Source organism: Tursiops truncatus, chromosome 14 (assembly GCF_011762595.2).
Source record: "Tursiops truncatus isolate mTurTru1 chromosome 14, mTurTru1.mat.Y, whole genome shotgun sequence".
Taxonomy (NCBI): domain Eukaryota; kingdom Metazoa; phylum Chordata; class Mammalia; order Artiodactyla; family Delphinidae; genus Tursiops; species Tursiops truncatus.
In genome coordinates, this window is record NC_047047.1 from 13,490,259 (window position 1) to 13,512,182 (window position 21,924).

General features: G+C 46.9%; 2 protein-coding genes across 8 annotated transcripts in view; both read left to right on the forward strand.

Moving 5' to 3' along the window:
* Positions 1–11,206, forward strand: part of REEP1 (receptor accessory protein 1) — a 136,256-nt gene extending 125,050 nt beyond the window's left edge. Inside the window, exon 8 of the mRNA XM_033838964.2 lies at positions 11,100–11,206. Coding sequence (XP_033694855.1) covers positions 11,100–11,191 — 92 coding nt within the window. The 3' untranslated portion in view covers positions 11,192–11,206. The remainder of the gene's footprint in view (positions 1–11,099) is intronic.
* Positions 11,207–11,696: 490 nt separating this feature from the next.
* IMMT (inner membrane mitochondrial protein) overlaps positions 11,697–21,924 on the forward strand; it is a 48,595-nt gene continuing 38,367 nt past the window's right edge. For 2 of the 7 annotated variants that reach the window (XM_019942206.3, XM_073791168.1), the window contains exon 1: positions 11,716–11,895. In XM_019942206.3, coding sequence (XP_019797765.1) covers positions 11,851–11,895 — 45 coding nt within the window. In that variant the 5' untranslated portion in view covers positions 11,716–11,850. Of the gene's footprint in view, positions 11,896–21,924 lie in introns of all 7 variants that reach the window. The other 5 variants (XM_073791173.1, XM_073791172.1, XM_073791169.1 and 2 more) reach the window with 5 other exon arrangements.

Sequence of the window (21,924 nt, forward strand, 5' to 3'; positions counted from 1 at the left end):
TTTTTTAACGAGGGCAAGGTCACTGTTGGCAGTAAGAGCATCAAGAGCTAAGGTGAGAAGAGAGGAAGCCAAGACAGAGAGACACAGGATTTATTTAGAGCAGTGGTTTTCAAACTTTTTGGTCTTGGGACCTGTTTACATGCTTAAAAATTGTGGATCCCAAAGAGCTTGTAATTATATGGATTATATCTGTAAGAATGTATTATATTGGAAAGTAAAATTGAGAAAAAATTTAAATACGTATTGTACTAGTTTCCTATTGCTGCTATAACAAATTAACTCAAATTAGGTGGCTTAAAACAACACAAGTTCATTATCGTACAGTTCTGTAGGTCAGAAGTCCAAAATGGGTTTCACAAGGCTAAAATCAAGGTATCCAGGGCTGTGTTCATTCTGGAGGCTCTAGAGGAGAGTTTGTTTCATTGTGTTTTCCAGCTTTTAGAGGCTTCTTGCCTCCTTCCATCTTCAAAGCCAAGAATCACATCACTCTGACTTCTGCTTCCATTGTCACACCTCCTTTTCTGATTCTGACCCTCCTGCTTCCCCCGTCACTTGTGATTACGTTGGGTCCACACAGATAATTCAGAATAGTCTCCCCATCTCAAGATTCTTAATCACACCTGCAAAGTTCTTTTTTGTCATGTAAGGTAACAGTCACAGGTTCCAGGGATTAGGAGAATGTGGACCTACTGGGCAATAAGTATTCTGCCATTGCACTTATTAATTCATTTTAAAACAACAATTATAAGGACTTCTCTGGCAGTCCAGTGGTTAAGAATCTGTGCTTCCACTGCAGGGGCACAGGTTTGATCCCTGATAGGGGAACTAAGATCCCGCATGCTGGCGTGGTGCAGCGAAAAAACCCCAAAAGACCTATTACATATTGACACAGATATTTTTATGAAAAATAACTATTTCAAAATTTTTTAAAAAATTAGCAAGAAGAGTGGCATTGTTTAACCTTTTTGCAAATCTCTGTAAGGTCTGGCTTAATAGAAAGCTGGATTCTGAAATTTGCTTATGCATTCAATTTGTTGTGGTATCACTTGTCACGTAGTCTCTGGGAAAACGCTACAATTATGTATAATGAGTAAAACCAGCAAATAATATCTTAATATTACAAAGGTTGTTTTGATTTTTTTTTTTATGGTACGCGGGCCTCTCACTGTTGTGGCCTCTCCCGTTGCAGAGCACAGGCTCCGGACGCGCAGGCTCCGCGGCATGTGGGATCTTCCCGGGTCGGGACACGAACCCATGTCCCCTGCATCGGCAGGCGGACTCTCAACCACTGCGCCACCACGGAAGCCCTGTTTTGATTTTTTAAAAATATATTTATTTATTTATTTGGCTGTGTCGGGTCTTAGTTGCAGCACGCTGTATGTTCTTTGTGGCAAGCAGGATCTTTTAGCTGCGGCCCGTGGGCTCTCTAGTTGTGGCGTGCGGGCTCTAGAGTGCACATGGGTTCAGTTGCCCCGTGTCATGTGGGATCTTAGTGCCCCAACCAGGGATCAAATTCACGTCCCTTGCATTGGAAGGAGGATTCTTAACCACTGGACCACCAGGGAAGTCCCATATTGTTTTGATTTTATGGACCCTCTGAAAGGGTCTCAGGCTCGCCAGGGACCAGGGCCTTCCGCACGGACCAGGGCCTCCCGTACCACACTTTGAGAACCACTGAGTTGGTTATATTTCAGTTTCTCCGAGTTTTTGGGTAGACAAGTGGGTGATGAGCTTGAACCGCTATTGTTGCTATCTTGAGCTCCCATCTATGGTGGCCACTTTGAGCCATAGAACATGCACACAGGCTGGAAAAGTACTCTGAGACATTTCTTAAGGGTCTTTGAATTGGCAGTGGGAGTCACTGCCATGTGGCATGTTTTTGAACAAGGGAGTGATTTAAACTTCTGAGTTACTTTAGGAGAGTCCATTTTAAAGCAAAAGAAAAAAAAAATCTTAAACCGCACGTGGAAGATGAGGATTAACGACTTGGTTAAACGAGAGGTCAGGAGACTACAGAAATTAATTTTGGAGTTTGAAATCTTGAAGCTGGAGAAGTTGCTAATGATGTTCAGGCTCAAGGCATACATGGCTGGAAGAGACGGAAAATGTTCACTGGCCTTGAAAGGTTTATGGCCAAGGTTTTTGAAAAGTCATCACCCAGCATGACAGCAGTGGGCAGGGATGAGATGGGGGGCAGGGGGACAGCAGTTCAATAATTAAAATTACTAAAAAAGATGGAAGACTGCTCTGGAGGCTATTAAGTGATGGCGATATGAAATACAGAGTGTAATGTAATTACAAAAGTACCCTGAAAAGCACTGAACCTATATAAACATAAGTCATTATTTCATTTTAGGTAATTTTCAAACCTATATCTCTACTTTACAAATGGGATTTAGTAGCATTGTGTACCTCTAGGGAGAACACCATACTACAATAGAGTACCTAGTTAAGACTTGAAAGTGAAATGCCCACGGTCGCGAGACCCCTCCACAAGACCACCAGAGTCGAGAGTCAAAGCCAAACGGCAACGGTCATTTATTGCAGGTTCGAACCTGGACCTCTGCGCACTCGTTGCCGGTGGCGCTAAGAGGTCCCGATGGAGTTTAGTTCAGCTCTTTTATAGACAGGTACAATCAAGTTTGAGACTTTCCAGGGGTGGGGAGTACTGATTGGTTAACCTTTAAACAAAGACACTAGTCGCCGTCTGATTGGTTGGATGATTACAAGGGGGGGTCAGCAAGCGTAGTTACAGAAGCGAGAGCGGCTGGTTAAGTTTCGGTTTCCTGAGGTTTCGTTTCTCAATTGGAAATACTTAAGACGGGGCCATGGTTACAAAAAAAAATAGTGCAAACAGGAAAACTGATGCAACCCTAACAGCGCTGCGGCCTCCACCAGCCCAACGGCAGGGCGGCGGGAGGCTGTGCGCCCAACTCCAGGCGCCGCGCCCTGGAAGGGCCCTTTCTCGGCCCTTCTCCTCAGAAAAGAAACTCCAGGAAAAGCACAGACTGAATGCAGGGCGTCAATTCAGTCTTATTCCCACCAAAGTAGAACGCAGTCCCCTCATTCCCCCCTTTCTCATGAACCAGAGGAGCCAATCTTGGGTCCTTAAGGCTCAGTTTCTTTAATTTCTAAGGCCTCGTAGGGCTGATATTGTGTTCTTAATACCATTAGCTGAACTGCGTTTATTTTTTCTCGGACAAAATCTATGACTCTACTGAGTATACAGGGGCCTATAGTGAAGAGGAGAAGGAGGCATAGCAGAGGGCCCAGGATGGGGAGGAGGAAGGGAAGCATCCCATAAAATCCTGACCAAAGGGGATTATCCGCTAATTCCTGCCGCAGCGAGCTAGTTCTTCCTGGAGCTGGTGGATCTTGGTTCTTACAATGCCTGATTTATTTGCATAGAAACAACATTTTTCTTTTAGGGCGAGGCATATCCCACCCTGTTCAGCTGTCAGCAAGTCTAAGCCCCTCCTATTCTGTAGGACTACCTTGGCCAATGAATCTAATTGGTCCTGTAAGTCCTGAATGGTACCAGAGAGGGCTTCTACATCTTCTATCAATTGCCTAGACAGCTGATTATAGGAGTGAAGGGAGACCCCAAGACCCGTACTTCCTGTGGCCACAGCTCCTGTAATTCCTAATCCTACCAGGAGGGGTATGACTGTAATGGCTCGTTTGGTTCTCCCTGCCCAAAGGTCAAAGCTGGGAATGGGCAATGGGGTGTCTCCCGAGATTAGGTCTACATTGGGGAGGAGGGTGGCTAGGTTGCAGACCCCTGTCCAATTCGGGGGTAAATAGGTGTATGCTAGGTTATTTCCACAGACAAAAACAGTGGTGTTAGGACTACAGAGGGAGGAGTTCACGGGGATATACTGACTACATCCAGTGGATGAAAGGATTCCCAAGTCAATACTGGCGTTAGAGAGGGAATCGTTCTTAACAAAGCATGAGGTATTAAAGGTGGTTGAAAATTTTGAAAATTGTATGGGGAACGGCTCGGGGAGTAAAGTAGGGTTACATCGTTCGCTGATGTTTAAATTGGCGAAGGTGGGGATGGCTATAGGGCGGGGCGGTCCTTGAAGAAGGCAGAGCCAGCAATCCTGTGCTAAGTTGGGGTTGGTGGCATTCAAAAGTGTAAAGGTAGCTTCTAGTATAGTCATGGTCTGGGGGTCCAATTCAGAGGGATTGACCTTAGGGAGAATTAGGGGTGGTAGTTGAGCTGTGGGTACAGATGCCGATAGACCTCTTCTATTTGTCTTCGGGTTTCTATCTGGCGCACTGCATCCTGGGGCCCCCCACCGTCTGACATATGTGTGGGGGCCCTGGTATTCCAGCATACCGGGGTCCCGGGGGTGCCAGTGCATCCAGCCTGAAGGTATTTATTACCCTCACTAATGGTGGGGCTTTTGTTATTCTGTAGTATGGCTGTGAAATAAGTCTTGTTATTGGCCCCTATACATTGCTGGTAAGAGGTATAGCACATGCTATGCATTGATTCCTGGAAGGTAGAACAGGGGCAAGTGGCTCGAGGGGGGAGTGGCTTAGGCTTATGGTAGCATTGCCAGCTTTGAGAGGCCCCGGTGCCCTTATATTCCTGCACAAGATATGCAGTTATGCCCCCGCAGTCCTGCATATGAGTATACCCTCGAGGAACAACAGGAGCCTCCATAGTACCTCCCCTGCACTCGCACGGTGCACCATATAGTTGTTGTATTAAAGTATTCTTATCGGGGGAAGGGCCGAGTCCTCCCCTCGTGGCCCGAGGGTTGAGGGTTAGGACTATCATTAGGGCTATCAGCAGTACCTTGGTCATCATGGGGGAGGGTACGGCGCAAGGTCAGTTTGAAGGGATTGTCCTTATTCCGGTCAACCGTCCAGGTGACGTCAGCTTTAGTGGACTTGATGAGGTCAGAAAATGGGTCCACCGGCTTGACGTGGGTGTAATGGATCCAGGCAGCTATGCTGTCCACCTTGATGGCCGTCGGCGTTGTCAGGATGATCTGGTAAGGTCCTTTCCACCTGGGTTCTAGGGTCTCTTGTCGATGGCGTTTGACAAGGACCCAGTCACCTGGCCGGAGCTGGTGTGGAGTAGGCGGGGGTCCTGTTGCATATAGCTCTTTTAGTTTGGGCCAGATTGTCTCGTGTGTCCACTGTAAGGCTTGGAGGGAAGACAGGAGATTATTTTCTGGGTCCAATTGGATAAGGTTAGTCTTTAGGTTAGGGATGATAGGAGGAGGCCTACCATGCATTATTTCGTAGGGAGTAAATCCTAGCTTATAGGGGGAATTTCGCACCCTAAACAGAGCGTAGGGGAGTAGGACTACCCAGTTAGCGCCAGTCTCCATGGTCAATTTAGTCAAGGTCTCTTTTAGAGTTCTATTCATTCTTTCTACCTGTCCTGAACTCTGGGGGCGGTATGCACAATGTAATTTCCAATTAGCCCCAAGTATGGAAGCCAGATCTTGACTTACCTTAGAAACGAAGGCTGGCCCGTTGTCGGACCCTATCATAACTGGAAAGCCATACCTGGGCAGGATCTCTTCTAGTAGTTTCTTAGCTACTATTTGTGCAGTCTCTTTCTTGGTTGGGAATGCCTCAGCCCAACCTGAAAAGGTATCTATAAACACCAGTAAATATTTATACCCATATTTGCCAGGCTTTACCTCCGTGAAGTCCACTTCCCAGTAGGCTCCGGGCTGGTTTCCTCTTTCCCGGATGCCAGTGGTTGACGGGTGGGTGCTGGCATTATGGAGTTGGCAGACTGCACAGTCAGCAACCAGTCGTTCAGTCTTCTCGGAGACATTTTTAATTTTAAGTCCAGTCTGCCTGATAAGATCCTGTAGCCGTCGGGCGCCCAAGTGGGTGCTACGGTGGATCCGTTCAAGGACCAGGGTTCCTAGTTTCTCAGGAAGGAGGATATTGTTCTTAGCGTCCCGCCACCATCCGTCTCTAACCTGGGTTAGAGGGAGCTTGCTCATCCATCTGATGTCATCCTCCGAGTAGTCGGGTTGGGGCGGTAGTTCCCGGGGCCCTGGATCCGGCAGTTGCAGGGGAAGTAATGGTATTGGAGTGTGTGCCGCCTTTCGAGCCGTCTGGTCTGCCAAATTGTTGCCTCGGGCGACTGGATTCGTGGGTTTTTGATGCCCCGGGCAGTGTACAATGGCTAGCTTTTTGGGTTCCCATATGGCCGCTAGCAAGGCCAGGATTTCCTCTTTGTTCTTGATGTCTTTGCCCTCTGCTGTGAGTAGTCCCCGCTCTCGGTATATTGCCCCATGTATATGTGCGGTAGCGAAAGCATACCGGCTGTCTGTGTATAGGGTGGCTTTTTGGCCTTTGCTCATCTTGAGAGCTTGGGTCAGGGCAATTAATTCAGCTTTTTGGGCTGAGGTCCCCGGGGGGAGAGTCTCTGCCCATATCACCTCAGTTTCTGATGTTACCGCTGCCCCCGCATACCTCTGACCTTGCTGGACAAAGCTGCTGCCGTCAGTGAACCATGTGACTTGTGCATCCGGTAGGGGCTGGTCACGTAGGTCTTCCCGAACCCCATGGATCTGGGCCAGTACCTCTGCACAGTCATGGAGTGGGGAGTCCAAATCTGGGTCAGGTAATAGGGAGGCAGGGTTTAATGCCCGCGGCGGAGTGTAGCTGATTCTGAGGGGATTTAACAGTAGACCCTGGTAGTGGACCAGTCGAGCATTGCTCATCCATCGGTCGGGAGGCTGTTTGAGAACCCCGTCGATGGCGTGGGGGGTGGTGACATGCAACTCTGCCCCATAGTTTGTCAGCATCCTTTACCATTAGGGCCGTGGCGGCGATCATCTGGAGGCAAGGAGGCCAGCCGGCAGCCACTGGGTCCAATTTCTTTGATAGGTAAGCGACAGGCCTGGGCCAAGGACCGAGGGGCTGGGTCAACACGGCCTTAGCTATGCCTTTGCTTTCATCCACAAAGAGGTGGAAGGGTTTGGAGACATCAGGGAGACCCAGGGCGGGTGCAGATAGCAAGGCAGTTTTGATCTGCTGAAATGATTGCTCAGCCTCCTCTGTCCATTTAAAGGGCGTCTGCTCTTTGGTGGCTAAGTATAGCGGTTTGGCCATTTCAGCAAATTTGGGTATCCATAAACGGCAGAACCCCGCTGACCCCCAAAATTCCCTCACCTGTCGAGGCGTGGTGGGTCTGGGGATGCGGAGGACGGTTTCCTTCCGTGCATCTGTGAGCCATCGTTGCCCCCCTTTCAATAGGTACCCCAGGTAAGTTACCTCAGGCCTGCAGATCTGCGCTTTCTGGGCAGAGGCCCGGTATCCCAGGGTGCCGAGGGTCTGTAGGAGGTTTCTGGTTCCCTGCAGGCAGGCTTCAGCGGTCTCAGCAGGTATTAAGAGATCATCAACATACTGCAGGAGGGTTACATTGGGGTTTTGTCTCCGGTACTCACTGAGATCCTCGTGTAGGGCCTCATCAAACAAGGTGGGCGAATTTTTGAATCCTTGGGGAAGTCTGGTCCAGGTGAGTTGTCCGTTTATGCCTCTCTAGGGATCCGACCATTCGAAGGCAAAGAGTTCTTGACTTTTGGGCGCCAAGGGTAAACTAAAAAAGGCATCTTTGAGGTCCAGCACAGTATACCATTGTTTTCCTGGACTAAGGGCGCTCAAAAGAGTATATGCATTGGGCACAGTAGGATGGATGTCTATGACCCGTCTGTTAACTTCTCTCAGGTCCTGCACTGGGCGGTAGTCTTTACTGTTAGGTTTGCGGACTGGCAGCAGGGGTGTATTCCAGGCCGACTGGCAGGGACGCAGTATCCCCAGGTCAAGAAGCCGGCGAATATGAGGAGTGATACCAGTCTTGGCCTCTAGGGGCATGGGATACTGTCGGACACGTGCAGGATCTGCTCCTGGTTTGATCTCTATGAATAGGGCTGGGCGATGTTTGGCTAGTCCCATCCCACCTGTTTCTGCCCATGCTTCGGGGAACTGCTGAAGCCATGACTCTATATCTTGATTTTGGGAGGGTGGTTCCTGGTGAAGTCGGTACTCATCTTCTAAGTTCAGGGTGAGCACAGATATGGGTTGGTCGTGAGGGTCTGTTACGATTGGCCCCTCTGGCCGAAAATGAATTTGTGCTCCCATTTTAGTGAGCAAGTCTCTCCCCAGTAAGGGGCAAGGGCTATCGGGAATGACCAGAAAGGAATGGGTTACTCTTCCCGTGCCCAAGTCCACAGTTCTCTGAGTGGTCCAGGGGTAATGTTTGACTCCCGTAGCTCCCTGGACCCAGGAGGATTTGTTAGAAACTTTCCCGTGGGGCTTAACCAAGACCGAATGCTGTGCCCCCGTATCCACCAGGAATTGGACTGGTTTCCCCTCCACTTGTAGGGTTACCCTGGGTTCGGGGAGGGGGTCCGAACCCCGTCCCCCCTACTCTGCATCATGTGTAAATAGGACTGGGGTGGCCTTCGGTTGCCATTGCCTCTGGTTGGGGCGTGGCTGCCTTTTCTTGGGGCATTCCCGAGCCCAGTGGCCCTTTTCCTTGCAATAGGCACATTGATCTCTGTCCAATGGTCGCCTGGGAGGCCGAGTGGCTGGGGGGCCCTCTTGATCTTTCTGAACAATGGCGGCCAGGACCTTAGTCATTTTCTCAGTGGCTTTAAGTTGTTTATCCTCTGGGGCGTCTCGGTTATTAAAGACGCACTGGGCGATACGGAGTAGATACTGTATCTGTTTGCCCTCCAGATCTTCTAACTTCTGGAGTTTCTTTTTAATATCAGGGGCTGCCTGGTTAACGAAGGACATTACAGTGGCAGCCTGATTTTCGGGGGCCTCTGGATCCATAGGGGTATACTGCCTAAAGGCTTCCATTAATCTTTCTAAGTAAGAGGAGGGACTTTCTGTTTTACCGTGTATAATTGAATATACCTTGGCCAAATTAGTGGGCTTGCGCGCGGCAGCCCGGAGACCCGCCATTAGAGTCTGGCGATAAATGAGCAGTCGTCCCCTACCTTCTCCGGTGTTATAGTCCCATTCATCCTGCGGGGGGGCGAGTTAAGGGAAAGGCTGCATTGATGAGGTCAGGGTTAGCGGTGGGTTGACCATCATCTCCAGGAACCAGTTTTCTCGCCTCCAGCTGGATTCGCTCTCGTTCTTCGGTAGTGAATAGGATCCGGAGGAGCTGTTGGCAGTCATCCCAGGTGGGCTGATGAGTGAACATAACGCTATCTAGAAGAGCTGTCAAGTCTTTAGGATTATCAGAGAAGCGGGCATTCTGGGTTTTCCAATTATATAAGTCACTGGTAGAGAATGGCCAATACTGGAGTCGGGGGTTCCCTGTCTCATCGGGAGGGCCTATTTCTCGCAGGGGTAGGGCTATGGTGGAATCCGGATGGCGGAACCCTGGGTCGCGCTGATTGCGTCCACGGGTGCGTCCAGCCGGCCCATGGGAGTTATTTTCATTGGGCAGGAGGACCGGTAGTGCTTCTGCCTCTCGGTTCTCCGGTTCTGACCTGGGTGGCCCCTCGGGAGGGGCCGCAGGAGGTTCTACCAAGGGGAGAGGAGCAGGGCCAGGAGCAGGAAGGGGGACCGGTTGTGGGGCCAAAGGAGGAGGTTGATATGGGGGGGGGTCTAGGAGAAGGAGGTCTTGGCTATCAGAGAGTATGGGTGCAGTTGGGGCCTGAGGCTTGGGAGGTTTAGTTGGTCGGGCCGCAAGGATCTTACATGACCCTGATGACAAAAAGGGGGTCATCCAGGGAGGTGGCTTTTCTGTCAGGTCCTGCCATACCAGGATGTAGGGGATCTGGTCTGGATGGCCTTCTTTTCCTGGCAAGAAAACTCTAGATTTAACTTTTAGGATTATAGGAAGACAAAAAGTACCCTCGGTGGGCCAGCCAACCCCGAAAGTTGGCCATTCAGAGCGGCAGAAGGTAATTAGTTTTTTTCTCCGGATGTCCAGACTGAGGTTGTGTCCTCGGGACTTTACATCCCCGAAATCAGCGAGAAGGAGGGAGAGGGGGGTACTCTGTGCTTGGCCCATGTCTGGGTGCTGGAAGAGACTGGTTAGAGAAGGTTACTCTGAAAACGAAAGTGATTAAGAGCCGTCCCAGTAGCGGAGCCTGTAAAAGGAGGAAGGGGAGGTTATCGCGTGCGCGCTTCAGATGGGCTATCAGCCCCAGATGTGTCGTGGTGGCCGTCTCCAACCACACCCGACTAGGTGTCCTATAGCGCGTCCGCCAGGACTGTCCTAGTCCCCAAAACAGAAGGTACCCTGAGCCGGCTTACTTACCGATCGGTTGTCAGCGATGACCCGTTGACCTGATGTCTGGTGGGCTCGGGGGCATCCCGGACGAGCCCCCAAATGAAATGCCCACGGTCGCGAGACCCCTCCACAAGACCACCAGAGTCGAGAGTCAAAGCCAAGCGGCAAGGGTCATTTATCGCAGGTTCGAACCTGGACCTCTGCGCACTCGTTGCCGGTGGCGCTAAGAGGTCCCGATGGAGTTTAGTTCAGCTCTTTTACAGATAGGTACAATCAAGTTCGGGACTTTCCAGGGCTGGGGAGTACTGATTGGTTAACCTTTAAACAAAGACACGCCGTCTGATTGGTTGGATGATTACAAGGGGGTCAGCAAGCGTAGTTACAGAAGCGAGAGCGGCTGGTTAAGTTTCGGTTTCCTGAGGTTTCGTTTCTCAGTTGGAAATACTTAAGACGGGGCCATGGTTACAAAAAGAAATAGTGCAAACAGGAAAACTGATGCAACCCTAACAGCGCTGCGGCCTCCACCAGCCCAACGGCAGGGCGGCGGGAGGCTGTGCGCCCAACTCCAGGCGACGCTCCCAAATGTGGCAACCCAGCGCCGCGCCCTGGAAGGGCCCTTTTTCGGCCCTTCTCCTCAGAAAAGAAACTCCAGGAAAAGCACAGACTGAATGCAGGGCGTCAATTCAGTCTTATTCCCACCAAAGTAGAACGCAGTCCCCTCAAAAGTACTTTGCAAACGCAAGAGACACACAAGTTATTTAGTTTCTACGATATATTGACGGTAAGATCATAATTAGTACTAATAGCATTGAATACGGTGTTCAGTATTTAACGTGTGTTACCTTGATTACAGGCTCAGTGGAATACTTTGAACAGTGTTTCTGCACTGACCTCATCTTCCCATCCATCCCACAGATTGCGACCAAAATTATCTTTCTAAAATAAAAACTTGGTGAAGAAAGCGGTGTGGTTTAATATGAAGGAGTAGAAGCTGTGGAACCCGAAGAATCAGGGTTTCTATTCCTGCTGTGCTATTTATTAGATTCCTGAACGACACATTCTGCACAAAGATCTCCCCAGTGTTCTTTCACCCAGTCTCCCACAAGCAGGATGACTCCCGGAAGAAGGGCTGCCAAACGAACAGAACGCGCAAACCGAGACAACACCACTGTTTACGTAACTTTGGGCAAATCCATTCCTTTCTACGAAATATCCAGCTGACAGAAACAGCTGAGATGCTTTCTTGTTTGAATTCTCCGGAGTCACACCTGCCCGGTTTCCGCGCGGACCAGAGCCCGAGGTCCAGACGCACTGCTACCCACCTCAATCACCCAGTAACCCGAGCTTGGGGTAACAGCCAAGAGCCCCGAGCGCGACCCGGAAGGAGAAATCGCCCCTTCCGTCTAAGCAGGGCCCACCCTTTCCCAGCGGCCTGGACACGGGCGAGAGGGAGCTGCGCGTGCGCAGTGGCGTTGGCTGCCCTTCCGGTACGCCCGGCGCGGAGAGGCGGCACGGACGCAAGCACGCACGGACGCAAGGTTTCCCCTACTTGCGCCGCCGCCCTAGCTCCCACTTACACCTGCAGCGCGGTCAGCCCCGCAGAGATGCTGCGAGCCTGTCAGTTATCCGGCGTGACCTCCACCGCCCAGGTGAGGACGCGGGCGCCGGGAGAGAGCGCGTGGTGAAACTGACTCCCGGCAGCCGGCGGAAAATAAGGGAGGCTTTGGCTCTGCCTAGGCCTGGGGACAGAGGCGTGCCTCAGGGCCGCCCTTATCGCGAGAGTCCGGGGTGAGCCCTCGAGGCAGTCAATTCGGCAGTTCGATGGACTGGAATGACTTGAGGGTTATTGCTGAATAGGGATGGGGCGTGGAGAAGAGAAGGTGGCGGGGAGGCGGGCGTAGGACGGGAGGCACGGCTTCGGGGACATGCCATCCAATCAGCCCCGCGCTGCCCCAGTCTAGGACCAATTGAGGCTGCTGGCGCCCGGGTCGCCGGTTGGGCGCTTGATAGGTTTCGCGCAGCCAGTGGTTGAAGGTCGACGGAAAACTGCAGTTCCCAGCAGGACATGCATAGCCTTGGCTTGTTGCATCTTAATAAGGAGGTGCCTGGACTGCTAGAGTCCGCATTTTGGGGGGGGGGGGTGTCAAGATTGTAATTAATCAGGAGGGGCTGCCTTTCTTTTCGTAGCGGAGAACACTTCTTGAGCTAATGAAAGATTGTAATTTATGGAGCTCGAACACCTGGTACTCGAGGAAGGTTAGGCGTCATGACCTTGTGCTCATTTCTGAGATTAGCCTGAGGATCTGTGTCTTCAGGTGCTGGGACGACTTTGGCAGACATTCAAGGAGCCCAGACACCCAGTTATTTTTATTTCTGCATAATTATTAAAGTAATTTTCTGAAATTAAAAAAGGAAACCTATTCCCATTGCTCACAATGTAAAGAAAATTGGTATTTTGGCAAAATGTGGTATTTGCAAAACAGGTACTGTGACTCAAGCAATTGAGCAAACTCCCTGGGCACAGCGAGTTAGAAATAAAAGTCAAGCTTTTTTTTTTTTCAAGTTTGCTTATCTCCCCTTTCGTTTCCAGGGTAGGAGAAGTAGTCTCTTCTGTAGGAAAGTGCGGGGTAGTGTTAGTTTTCTGTTGCTTTATAACAGGTGCCACAGATTGAGTAGCTTAAAACAACACATTTATTATCTTAGTGTTTCTGGACATGAATGGTCGGGGTTCTCTGCTCGTTGTCACACAAGGATGCAAAGTGTTTTCCCTGCTGTGGTTCTCATTTGGAGCTTCTCTTCTAAGCTCCTTCAGTTTGTTGGCAGAATTCAGTCCCTTGCAGCTGTAGGGCTGAAGTCCCTGTTTTCTTGCTAGCTGTCACCTCACCCTTCCTGGGGGCTGTCTGCTCAGAGGCAGTTTGTAACACAGATGTTTACTTTCTTGCAGGCTACCAGGAGCTTGTCTCTTAGACTTCAAAATTTCTCTTAACTTCCCTGTTTCTGATCTCCAGACCCAGATTTAAACGGCTTATGTGATTAGGCCAGGCCCACCTGGGTAACTCCCTTTTGATTAGTTCAAGTCAACTGATTAGAAACCTAATTACATCTGCAAAATCCCTTTTGCCATACTACTCTAATCATGGGCTTAACTGCAGGGGGCAGAGATCATGGAAGCCGACTTAGAATCTGGCCTATCATACTGCCCAAGTGGGGCTAGGAGGTTGGAGGAAGCGTAACTGCCTTTCAGGGCAGAACTGGTGAGGTATGTTTTCGGAGCTCTCCTTTCAGGCCCAGTCTTGTTACATCATGGTTGTCACTGATCTGTCTCTGTCTGCCCTGAAGTCCAAAACTACTTTTTCCTTCCTTGCCTTTATCAAAATATTTTCCACTTAATGGGATCCCAATTAGGAAATTAGGAGAAAACTGGTTAAAACTTCATATTAAAATATGAACCCTTTTCTAGCCTGCAACCAAGATTTCTTACCTTCCTAAAGCTGCTATCTTGAAAAATTCATTGGTTTATTCTTCTTATCTCCTCATTCATTCTATAGTATTTGCTCCTGTTGCGTTGTGAAACTCTTTTTGCTCTTCTCATGTAGTATCTTGGGTCCCATTTTACCCTTCATCTCTTTTATTTTCCTTTGTTGAGTCGACTTCTTCTTGTCCCTCTAGGAACTCTGGTACCCCAATGAACTTTCCCCCTCTCCCTCTTTCTCTTTTCTTTTAAGACATTATTTCAGAGCAGTTTTAGATTCACAGCAAACTAGAGGGCATTCCCCATATACCCTGTGCCTGAGGGATGCATAGCCTCCCCCTGTATTAACGTCTGCCACCGGAGTGTTACATTTGTTACAATTGATGAACCTACATTGACATATCATAATCACCCAACATCCGTTGTTGACACTGGCATTCTCTTTTGATGTTGTACGTTCTGTGGATTAAGACACATGTATGATGGTATGTATGCATCACTATGGTATCATATAGAGTATTTTCACTGTCCTGGAAATCCTCTGTGCTCCACCAATTCATCACTTGCCTAGCCCCACCTCCTGGCAACCACCAGTCTCTTTACCGTCTCCATAGTTTTGCTTTTTTCAGAATGTCATATAGATGGAATCATACAGAATGTAGCCTTTTCAGATTGGTTTCTTTCACTTAGTATACTTCAGGTTCCTCCATGTCTTTTTATGGCTTGATGGATCATTTTTTTAGTGCTGAAAAATATTCCATTGTCTGGCTGTACCACAGTTTATTTATCCATTCACCTACTGAAAGACATCTTGGTTGCCTCCAAGGTTCGGCAGTTAAGAATAAAGATGCAGTAAACTTTTCAGTGCACGTTTTTACGTGGACATACATTTTCAGCTCCTTTGTGTAAATACCAGGGAGCACATATGCTGGATCATCTGGTGAGAATATGCTTTGTTTTGTAAGAAACTGCCCCTCTATCTTCCAAAATGGCTGTACCGTTTTGCATTCCCAGCAGCAGTGAATGAGAGTTCTTGTTGCTCCACAGCCTCACCAGCATTTGGTTGTGGTCAGTGTTGGGGATTTTGGCCATTCTAAGAGGCATGTAATGATACTGTCCCATCTCTTTATATGCTCTCTTACTGGGATTACATCAGTTCTCAGAATTTTAATCCCTAAGCAGATGATTGTCTAGCCTCTGCTTTTGAACTTTGTACTCAAATTTCTAAATTCTTGTTTGATTTTGTCAAAATCCTTTCCACTCCATCACACCATCTGCTTTTTTTTTTTTTTTGCTGTACACGGGCCTCTCTCACTGCCGCGGCCTCTTCCGTTGTGGAGCACAGGCTCTGGACACACAGGCTCAGCAGCCATGGCTCACGGACCCAGCCGCTCCGCGGCATGTGGGGTCTTCCTGGACCGGGGTATGAACTCGTGTCCCCTGCATCGGCAGGCGGACTCCCAACCACTGCGCCACCAGGGAAGCCCCACACCACACACCATCTTCTTAAATGTCTTCTGGCTTTTACTGTTGCCCTCCTAGAGTCAGTTCTTCACCTAGTTGTTAACAAAGGCCTTTAAAAAAGCATACAGACCATGTCATGCCCTCCCGTGACAGCCCGTCTCATCAGAGTAAAATCTAAAGTCTTTACCGTGACCCCTGGGCCCTTCATGATCTGGCTCTTTGCATGTCTTATTTTTCTACTCGGCCTCATTCTCTTCTTCTCACTGCCTTTTCATTTGCTGTTTACCCTGAAGTTCTCCCACACATCTTTGCTTAGCTCTCACTCCCTTCAGATATTTTCTCAGCTATCACCTTCCCTTCAGAGAGGCCTTCCCTATCTAAAACAGACCTCTGACCACTCTCTCCTTTGCATCACTCTGAACTTACCCTTACCCTACTTGGTTTTACTTTGTAGCCCCTACCACCACCTGACATACTGTGTATTTATTGTGTATTTTCCACATTAAAATGGAAGCTCCTCAAAGGGACTGTATCCAGTCCCAGCTCCTAATAGGTGCTCAGTAAATAAAGATGTGTCATTTGTGACCTGTTTGAATGAAAGAATGACATGTTTGAATGAAAGAATAAATGTGTTCTGTGAATTTTTCTTAATTTCTGCAAGTGGATGTGACCTCCCTTAAACTTAAACCTCCATAGGTTTTAGAAGCTCTCCAGAGAAACAGAACCGATAGGATGTGCATGTAGATAGAAAGATTTACTATAAGGAATTGGCCCATGCAGTTGTGGAGGCTGGCAGGCTTGATATGCACAGTCCCAGAGGAGCTTGTGGTGCATTTTCAGTCTGAAGGCTGGCAAACTGGAGACCCAGGAGAGCCGATGGTGCAGTTCCAGTCTGAAGGCATTCTGCCGGAGAATTCCCTCTTGGCTTGGGGAGACTGGTCTTTTTGTTCTATTCAGGTCTTCCATTGACTGTCTGAGGCCCACCCATATTATGGAAGGCAACCTGTTTTATTCATAGTTCATTGATTCAAATGTTAATTTCATCCAAAAACACCCTCCAAGTTGACATAAAAAATTTACCGTCACGGCTGGCATCTAGCTTATCCTCAATGTGTGGACTTAATCATCCTTAAATTCCTTACATGTGGGTATTCAGCAGAAATGAATTGCTCTTTCTTTCTTTCCCAGAAATGAGCTTCAGAGCTCTGATTCTTCCTCACTTTACTTCCCAGACCTAACACCATCTGTCTTCTTTTAGTCCCAGGACTGCATGGCCAGGCCCAGCCTTTTTTGAGGTGGGCCTTGGGTTTGGAGGACCTGGGCTTTCAGCCTAGCCTGGCCCTCTCCCAGACTACAAATTTGGGAGTGGTCATCTGCACGTGCATTGATCTTATCTGCTTATAATTTTGAAAAAGCGAAAGAAACATTATTTTTGAGGGTTGACCAAGCTAGCTTATTTAACTAAGACCAAGTTTGATATCAGGGCTAATTTAGGACTGAACTTGTGTGTGGACATTTTTAGCTGTCATCTTCTGGAATTCTTTCTTTTCATTAGGGTTATAAAACACTGTTACTCAATAATAGATGTAGGTAGTGAGGCACACGTGGTAGAAAGTAGTTTAGTATATGATGCAGCTTGTTTGCTTCTATGCATATTAGAATCCTTTTTTTTTAAAATAAATTTATTGTTTTAATTTTTGGCTGTGTTGGGTCTTCATTGCTGCACACAGGCTTTTCTCTAGTTGCAGCGAGCGGGGGCTACTCTTCGTTGTGGTGCGTGGGCTTGTCATTACAGTGGCTTCTCTTGTTACAGAGCACAGGCTCTAGGTGCTTGGGCTTCAGTATTTGTGGCATGCGGGCTCAGTAGTTGTGGCTCGGGGGCTTAATTACTCTGCGGCATGTGGGATCTTCCCAGCCAGGGCTGGAACCCATATCTCTTGAATTGGCAGGCAGATTCTTAACCACTGCGCCACCAGGGAAGTCTAGAATCCTTTTTTATTATTCTTCATTTTCATTTCTCTGGACCAATTGCTTTCAAACCATTTTGAAATACATTTTACATCATAACTTAGAACAGAAGATTGAGAGTGTATAGGTAATATATATTTTCACACATATATGCAGAGAAAACTAGAGAAATATCACCTTCCTGCTTTTGCCATACTGATGAATGTCTGCTATTTCCTTGTCATAACTGAAAAGCACTTTTTCTCCTATAGAATATGTTTTTACTGGGAAATAATACTGCTTTCTTGCCAAACTTAATTGGATTTGTGTATGTGATATATTTTTAACCTTAATGCATGATTCCTATAAAATATTTTTAGTCAACTATAGAAAGAGTTGTTGGATATTAATCTGTAATTTAAATGTAGAACTTGCCATTAACTTCGGGATACCTTTTGTTTGTGTGGGAGGAATCCTTATTACAAATCTCAAAACCGAAATGTCAGTTACACCAAACGGCCACATCTAGAAGGGAAACCTGCAACCTCCAGATAGGGTTCACATGAGGGGACTTGTATTATAGTCTCTGTTTCCAGGATTGTGGTTTCTCTTTATATGTTCACTTTAATTTGGAAGAGCTAAGGAATAAGTGGTCTTTGCAAGAACATTACATGGGAATTGTGTGTTTTAACTTGCTTTTTGGGGTTTTGTTTGTTAAAATCATGTTTCTATAGGTTGGAAGCAGCAATGCTAAGCTTATAACATTTATTACAAGGCTATATGTCAAGGCAAATTGTTTTGAAACAGTATTGTCTTTTCTACATTGTTGGTTATTATTAATAAAAAGGTATTCCAGAACTAAGAAGTGTCCAGTATTTTGTGTGTTAAAGTTAGGACGTTTAGTTTATATAAATAAAGAGAGTTTAGTTTGGTGCTTAAGAAAGAGGGTTCTGAAGGTAGACTTTGGATTTGGAAGTGGTTTCTTACACGTGACACCAAAAGACACAAGATAAATTGGATTTCACAAAATTAAAAACTGTTTTGGGGCTTCCCTGGTGGTGCAGTGGTTAAGAATCCACCTGCCAATGTAGAGCCAGAAAGTAGATAGTGGCTGACAGGAGCTGGGGAGAAGGGAAAATGGGGAGACTGCCTAGTTGGTACAGGAGTTTACTTTTGGAGTGATGAAACTGTTCCAGAGCTAGGTAACGCTGATGGTTGTACAGCATTGTGGATGTACTAAATGCCTCTGAAACGTACACTTTAAAATGGTGAATTTTATAAGCGATTTTTACCACACAGAGAAAAAAACAAAACACTCAACACCAGGCAGTTGCAGATGGCCTGATATATACAGAGCTAGACTTAAATATATATATATATAATTAAAGTAATATAAAATAATATATAATAAACTTGAAGTAGCATCCATTAGCCAGAAATGGGACAATTTGAGTTTTCAAAAGGATAACAGTTGCAACTCGTTTAAGTTCATCAGAAGTGTTTAAATCCATGAGTTGATAAAGAACCTGTTTTGGTTTGCTAAGGCACCTTGAGCTTGGGGTAAAAGATTTATTGACTGCCTCCCTCAGTTCTGGGGGTTTCTGGCCTCAGCTGGGCATTTTGTGTCCCTCGTGAGGTTGTAGTCAGGCCGTGGCTGGGGCTAGAGTCATCTCAAAGGCTTCCTCACTCCCGTGTCTGACAGCTGATACTGGCTGCAGCTGAGACCTCAGTGGGTCTGTTGGCTGGAACACCTACATGTGTGTCTGGGTTTCCTCCCAGTTTGGCGGCTGTGTTCCAAGAGCAAGTGTGATGAGGGGCAGAGCCAGGCAGAAACTGTATCCCCTTTATGTCTTGGTCTCAGAAGTCACAGAGCCTCACTTTCACTGCCCTCTATTAGTAAATTAGTAACTAAGGCATGCCCTTGTTCCAGGGAAGGGCTCAGTTTGCTGGAGGAGTAGCAAGTTTCTGGAAGAGCATGTGTTACAGGAAATATTGTTGTAGTCAGTTTTGGACAATACAGTCTGCCTTGTAGCCGTGACAACTTGCATTCCTCCCACATGTAAATACATTCACAGCCTTCCTCATAACCCTCCAAAACCTCATCCCATCACAGCATCAGGCTTAGACTAACGGACCAGGATCTTGCCATCAAGTCAGATCCCTTTGCAGGTAAGACATCTTGAATGTGGTCTGTTGGGTACAGTTCCTTAAGTGCTTTTCCTTTTAGTCTAAAGACCTGTGAACTAAAGAGACAAGTTATCTGTTCCCCATATACCCTACACACAATATAGTGTGACACTCCCATCCAAAGAGGCACACAGCAGTCACTGTTCATAACAAATGTCAAATCCAACTGACACATGTTGCTGCTTGCTTAATTAGGACTTAGTCTTCTTGCTTGGGAATGTTTCTCCATAGCTCTTTTTTTTTTTGGCTGCACTGCGCAGCATGTAGGATCTTAGTTCCCCAAACCCGAGCCCCCTGCCGTGGAAGCGCTTAGTATTAACCACTGCTCCGCCAGGGAAGTCCCTCTCCATAGCTCTTGGTTCTACCCTCTGGGCTTCAGGTTTCACCCTTTGAATCATCCTTCCTTTTCTGTTTATTAATTAATTTATTTATTTTTGGCTGTGCTGGATCTTGGTTGCTGTGCGCGGGCTTCTCATTGTGGTGGCTTCTCTTGTTGCGGAGCACGGGCTCTAGGCGCGTGGGCTCAGTAGTTGCAGCACGTGGGCTCAGTAGTTGTGGCTCGCGGGCTCTAGAGCGCAGGCTCAGTAGTTGTGGTGCACGGGCTTAGTTGCTCCACGGCATGTGGGATCTTCCCAGACCAGGGCTCGAGCCCATGTCTCCTGCATTGGCAGGTGGATTCTTAACCACTGCGCTACCAGGGAAGCCCCATCCTTCCTTTTCCAGATGTGTCGCCTGTTGGCAGCTGAATCGTTTTCTCAGACTGCTTTCTGTCTGTAGAGGTTCTAGAGGCCCAAAACCTCTATTTGTTTTATACTCTTCACCTTTAAATCCAGGCCAGCCTGTTTTTCATCTTAATGACTCTGTGGGTTTCTTGTGGGTCTTACTGGGGTGTTCTCCATTAGACAAGAGCCACACCCACAAATCTGATCAGAATAAGCTCTTCTCCAATTTTGGGCTCCCTGTGAGGCTGCTGTGGTCTCAAACCCCTAAGATTCTCAGTTGCCCTGTTGTTTAATAAAAAGAATGTGGAATGCATACTCTTAAGGTCCTTAGTGGGCCTTTTCTCAGTATAAAAAGTTCTGTGAGGAGCACCTCCTGAGATCTTTCTGAGGTCTTAAAGGATCGTTGCTAACTGGAGAGGCTGAGAATGAGAAACAGTCTTATTTTTTAACCCACCAAGTACTAGCTCCTTTTTTTTTTTTTTTTTTTACTAGCTCCTTTATATTTCCTTCAAATTTTGCTTGAAAGCTAAACAGTTTTTTTCGGTTTGTTTGTCTTTCAGAAGCTTGGCGCTATCCTTATCATACTCTGCTAAAAGGAAGCAGTTGGCACTTGTGAACGTTCTGCTTAGTACTGTCTTTAGCTAAATCCATCAGTTCATTAGGTATAGCTATACCTAATTTTCTATTTTCCACGTCTTACCATGGGTGACAATTTTGATAAACTTCTGCCACTACATACAAAGATCCCTTTTTCCTCCAGGTTCCAAAAATATTTTTCTCACTTTTCTTAAACCCTCACCAAGACAGCTTCTGTGAAGGCCATTAGGCTTCTGCTAACAGTCTCCTCAAGGCCCTTCCAACTTTCACTCCCCACCCCCCAGTCCCAAAGTCATTAACACGTGCTTTATGTTTTATAGTAGCACCCTATTTCCAGGTACAAGCATCTGTTTGGTTATAGCTGTAAAACAGATCACCCCAAACCTAGTCTTTATTTATTCTTTTATGGTAAATAATATTTATTATTATACAGATAAAAATTATATTGTATTGTATATACTTATAAGGAAATAACATATAAGTAAATATCTTTCATTTCTAAGGAGGTTCCATTAGGAGGTTCTTGGGGTCTCATGAGCTTGCAAGGTTCTGGGGAAGTGGCAAGGTTCTAGAAAAGCATGTGAGCTGTGAACTATAGCAGTTTTTGGAAAATACAATCTGTCACAATTAATAAATGAAAACCAAAAAACCGCACAGTTGTTCATCATCAGAGGATAACTGGATAAAAGGATAAAAAGAATCAACCATTTATCCTCCTTTCCTCTGTGAACTGTACTACTGAGTAATCAAATTGTAGATGAGGGGAAGCATCTCTATAAAATACGTCAAATTATAAATGAAAAATAGAATTAGAGACCACTTTTTGCAACTTCCAATAAATTAATGGATCTAGACATTGTACATTAGCACAATTGATAACAGCACAAAAAGAGAGGCAAGCAGATGTTGTGTACCTCCCGATGAAAGAAAACACCACCCCCTAAAGTCTTGCCAAAGAGAGTAAACCTGAGTCTGATCAAGTGTCTGGTTCCAGCTCCAGCTTGCAGGAAATACAGAGGACAGGAACGTGTTAAATTGCACCTTGAACAAAATCCAGTCTGTGGAAAATTCTGCAGGTTGAACAAGCAGATTTCTTCAACAGAATAATTACTGGAGGGAACACCTATAGAGTAAAAGACCTATGGATTAATAGACTTAGAAGGTATCCATATTTTTTTAATAGGCAAGACTAAACTTTGTATCTAGGGATTCATACTTGGGTGATAAAACCATGAAAAACTTAAGTATTTTGACTCTTAAAGCTCTGTTTGGAATATGAAATGCAACAT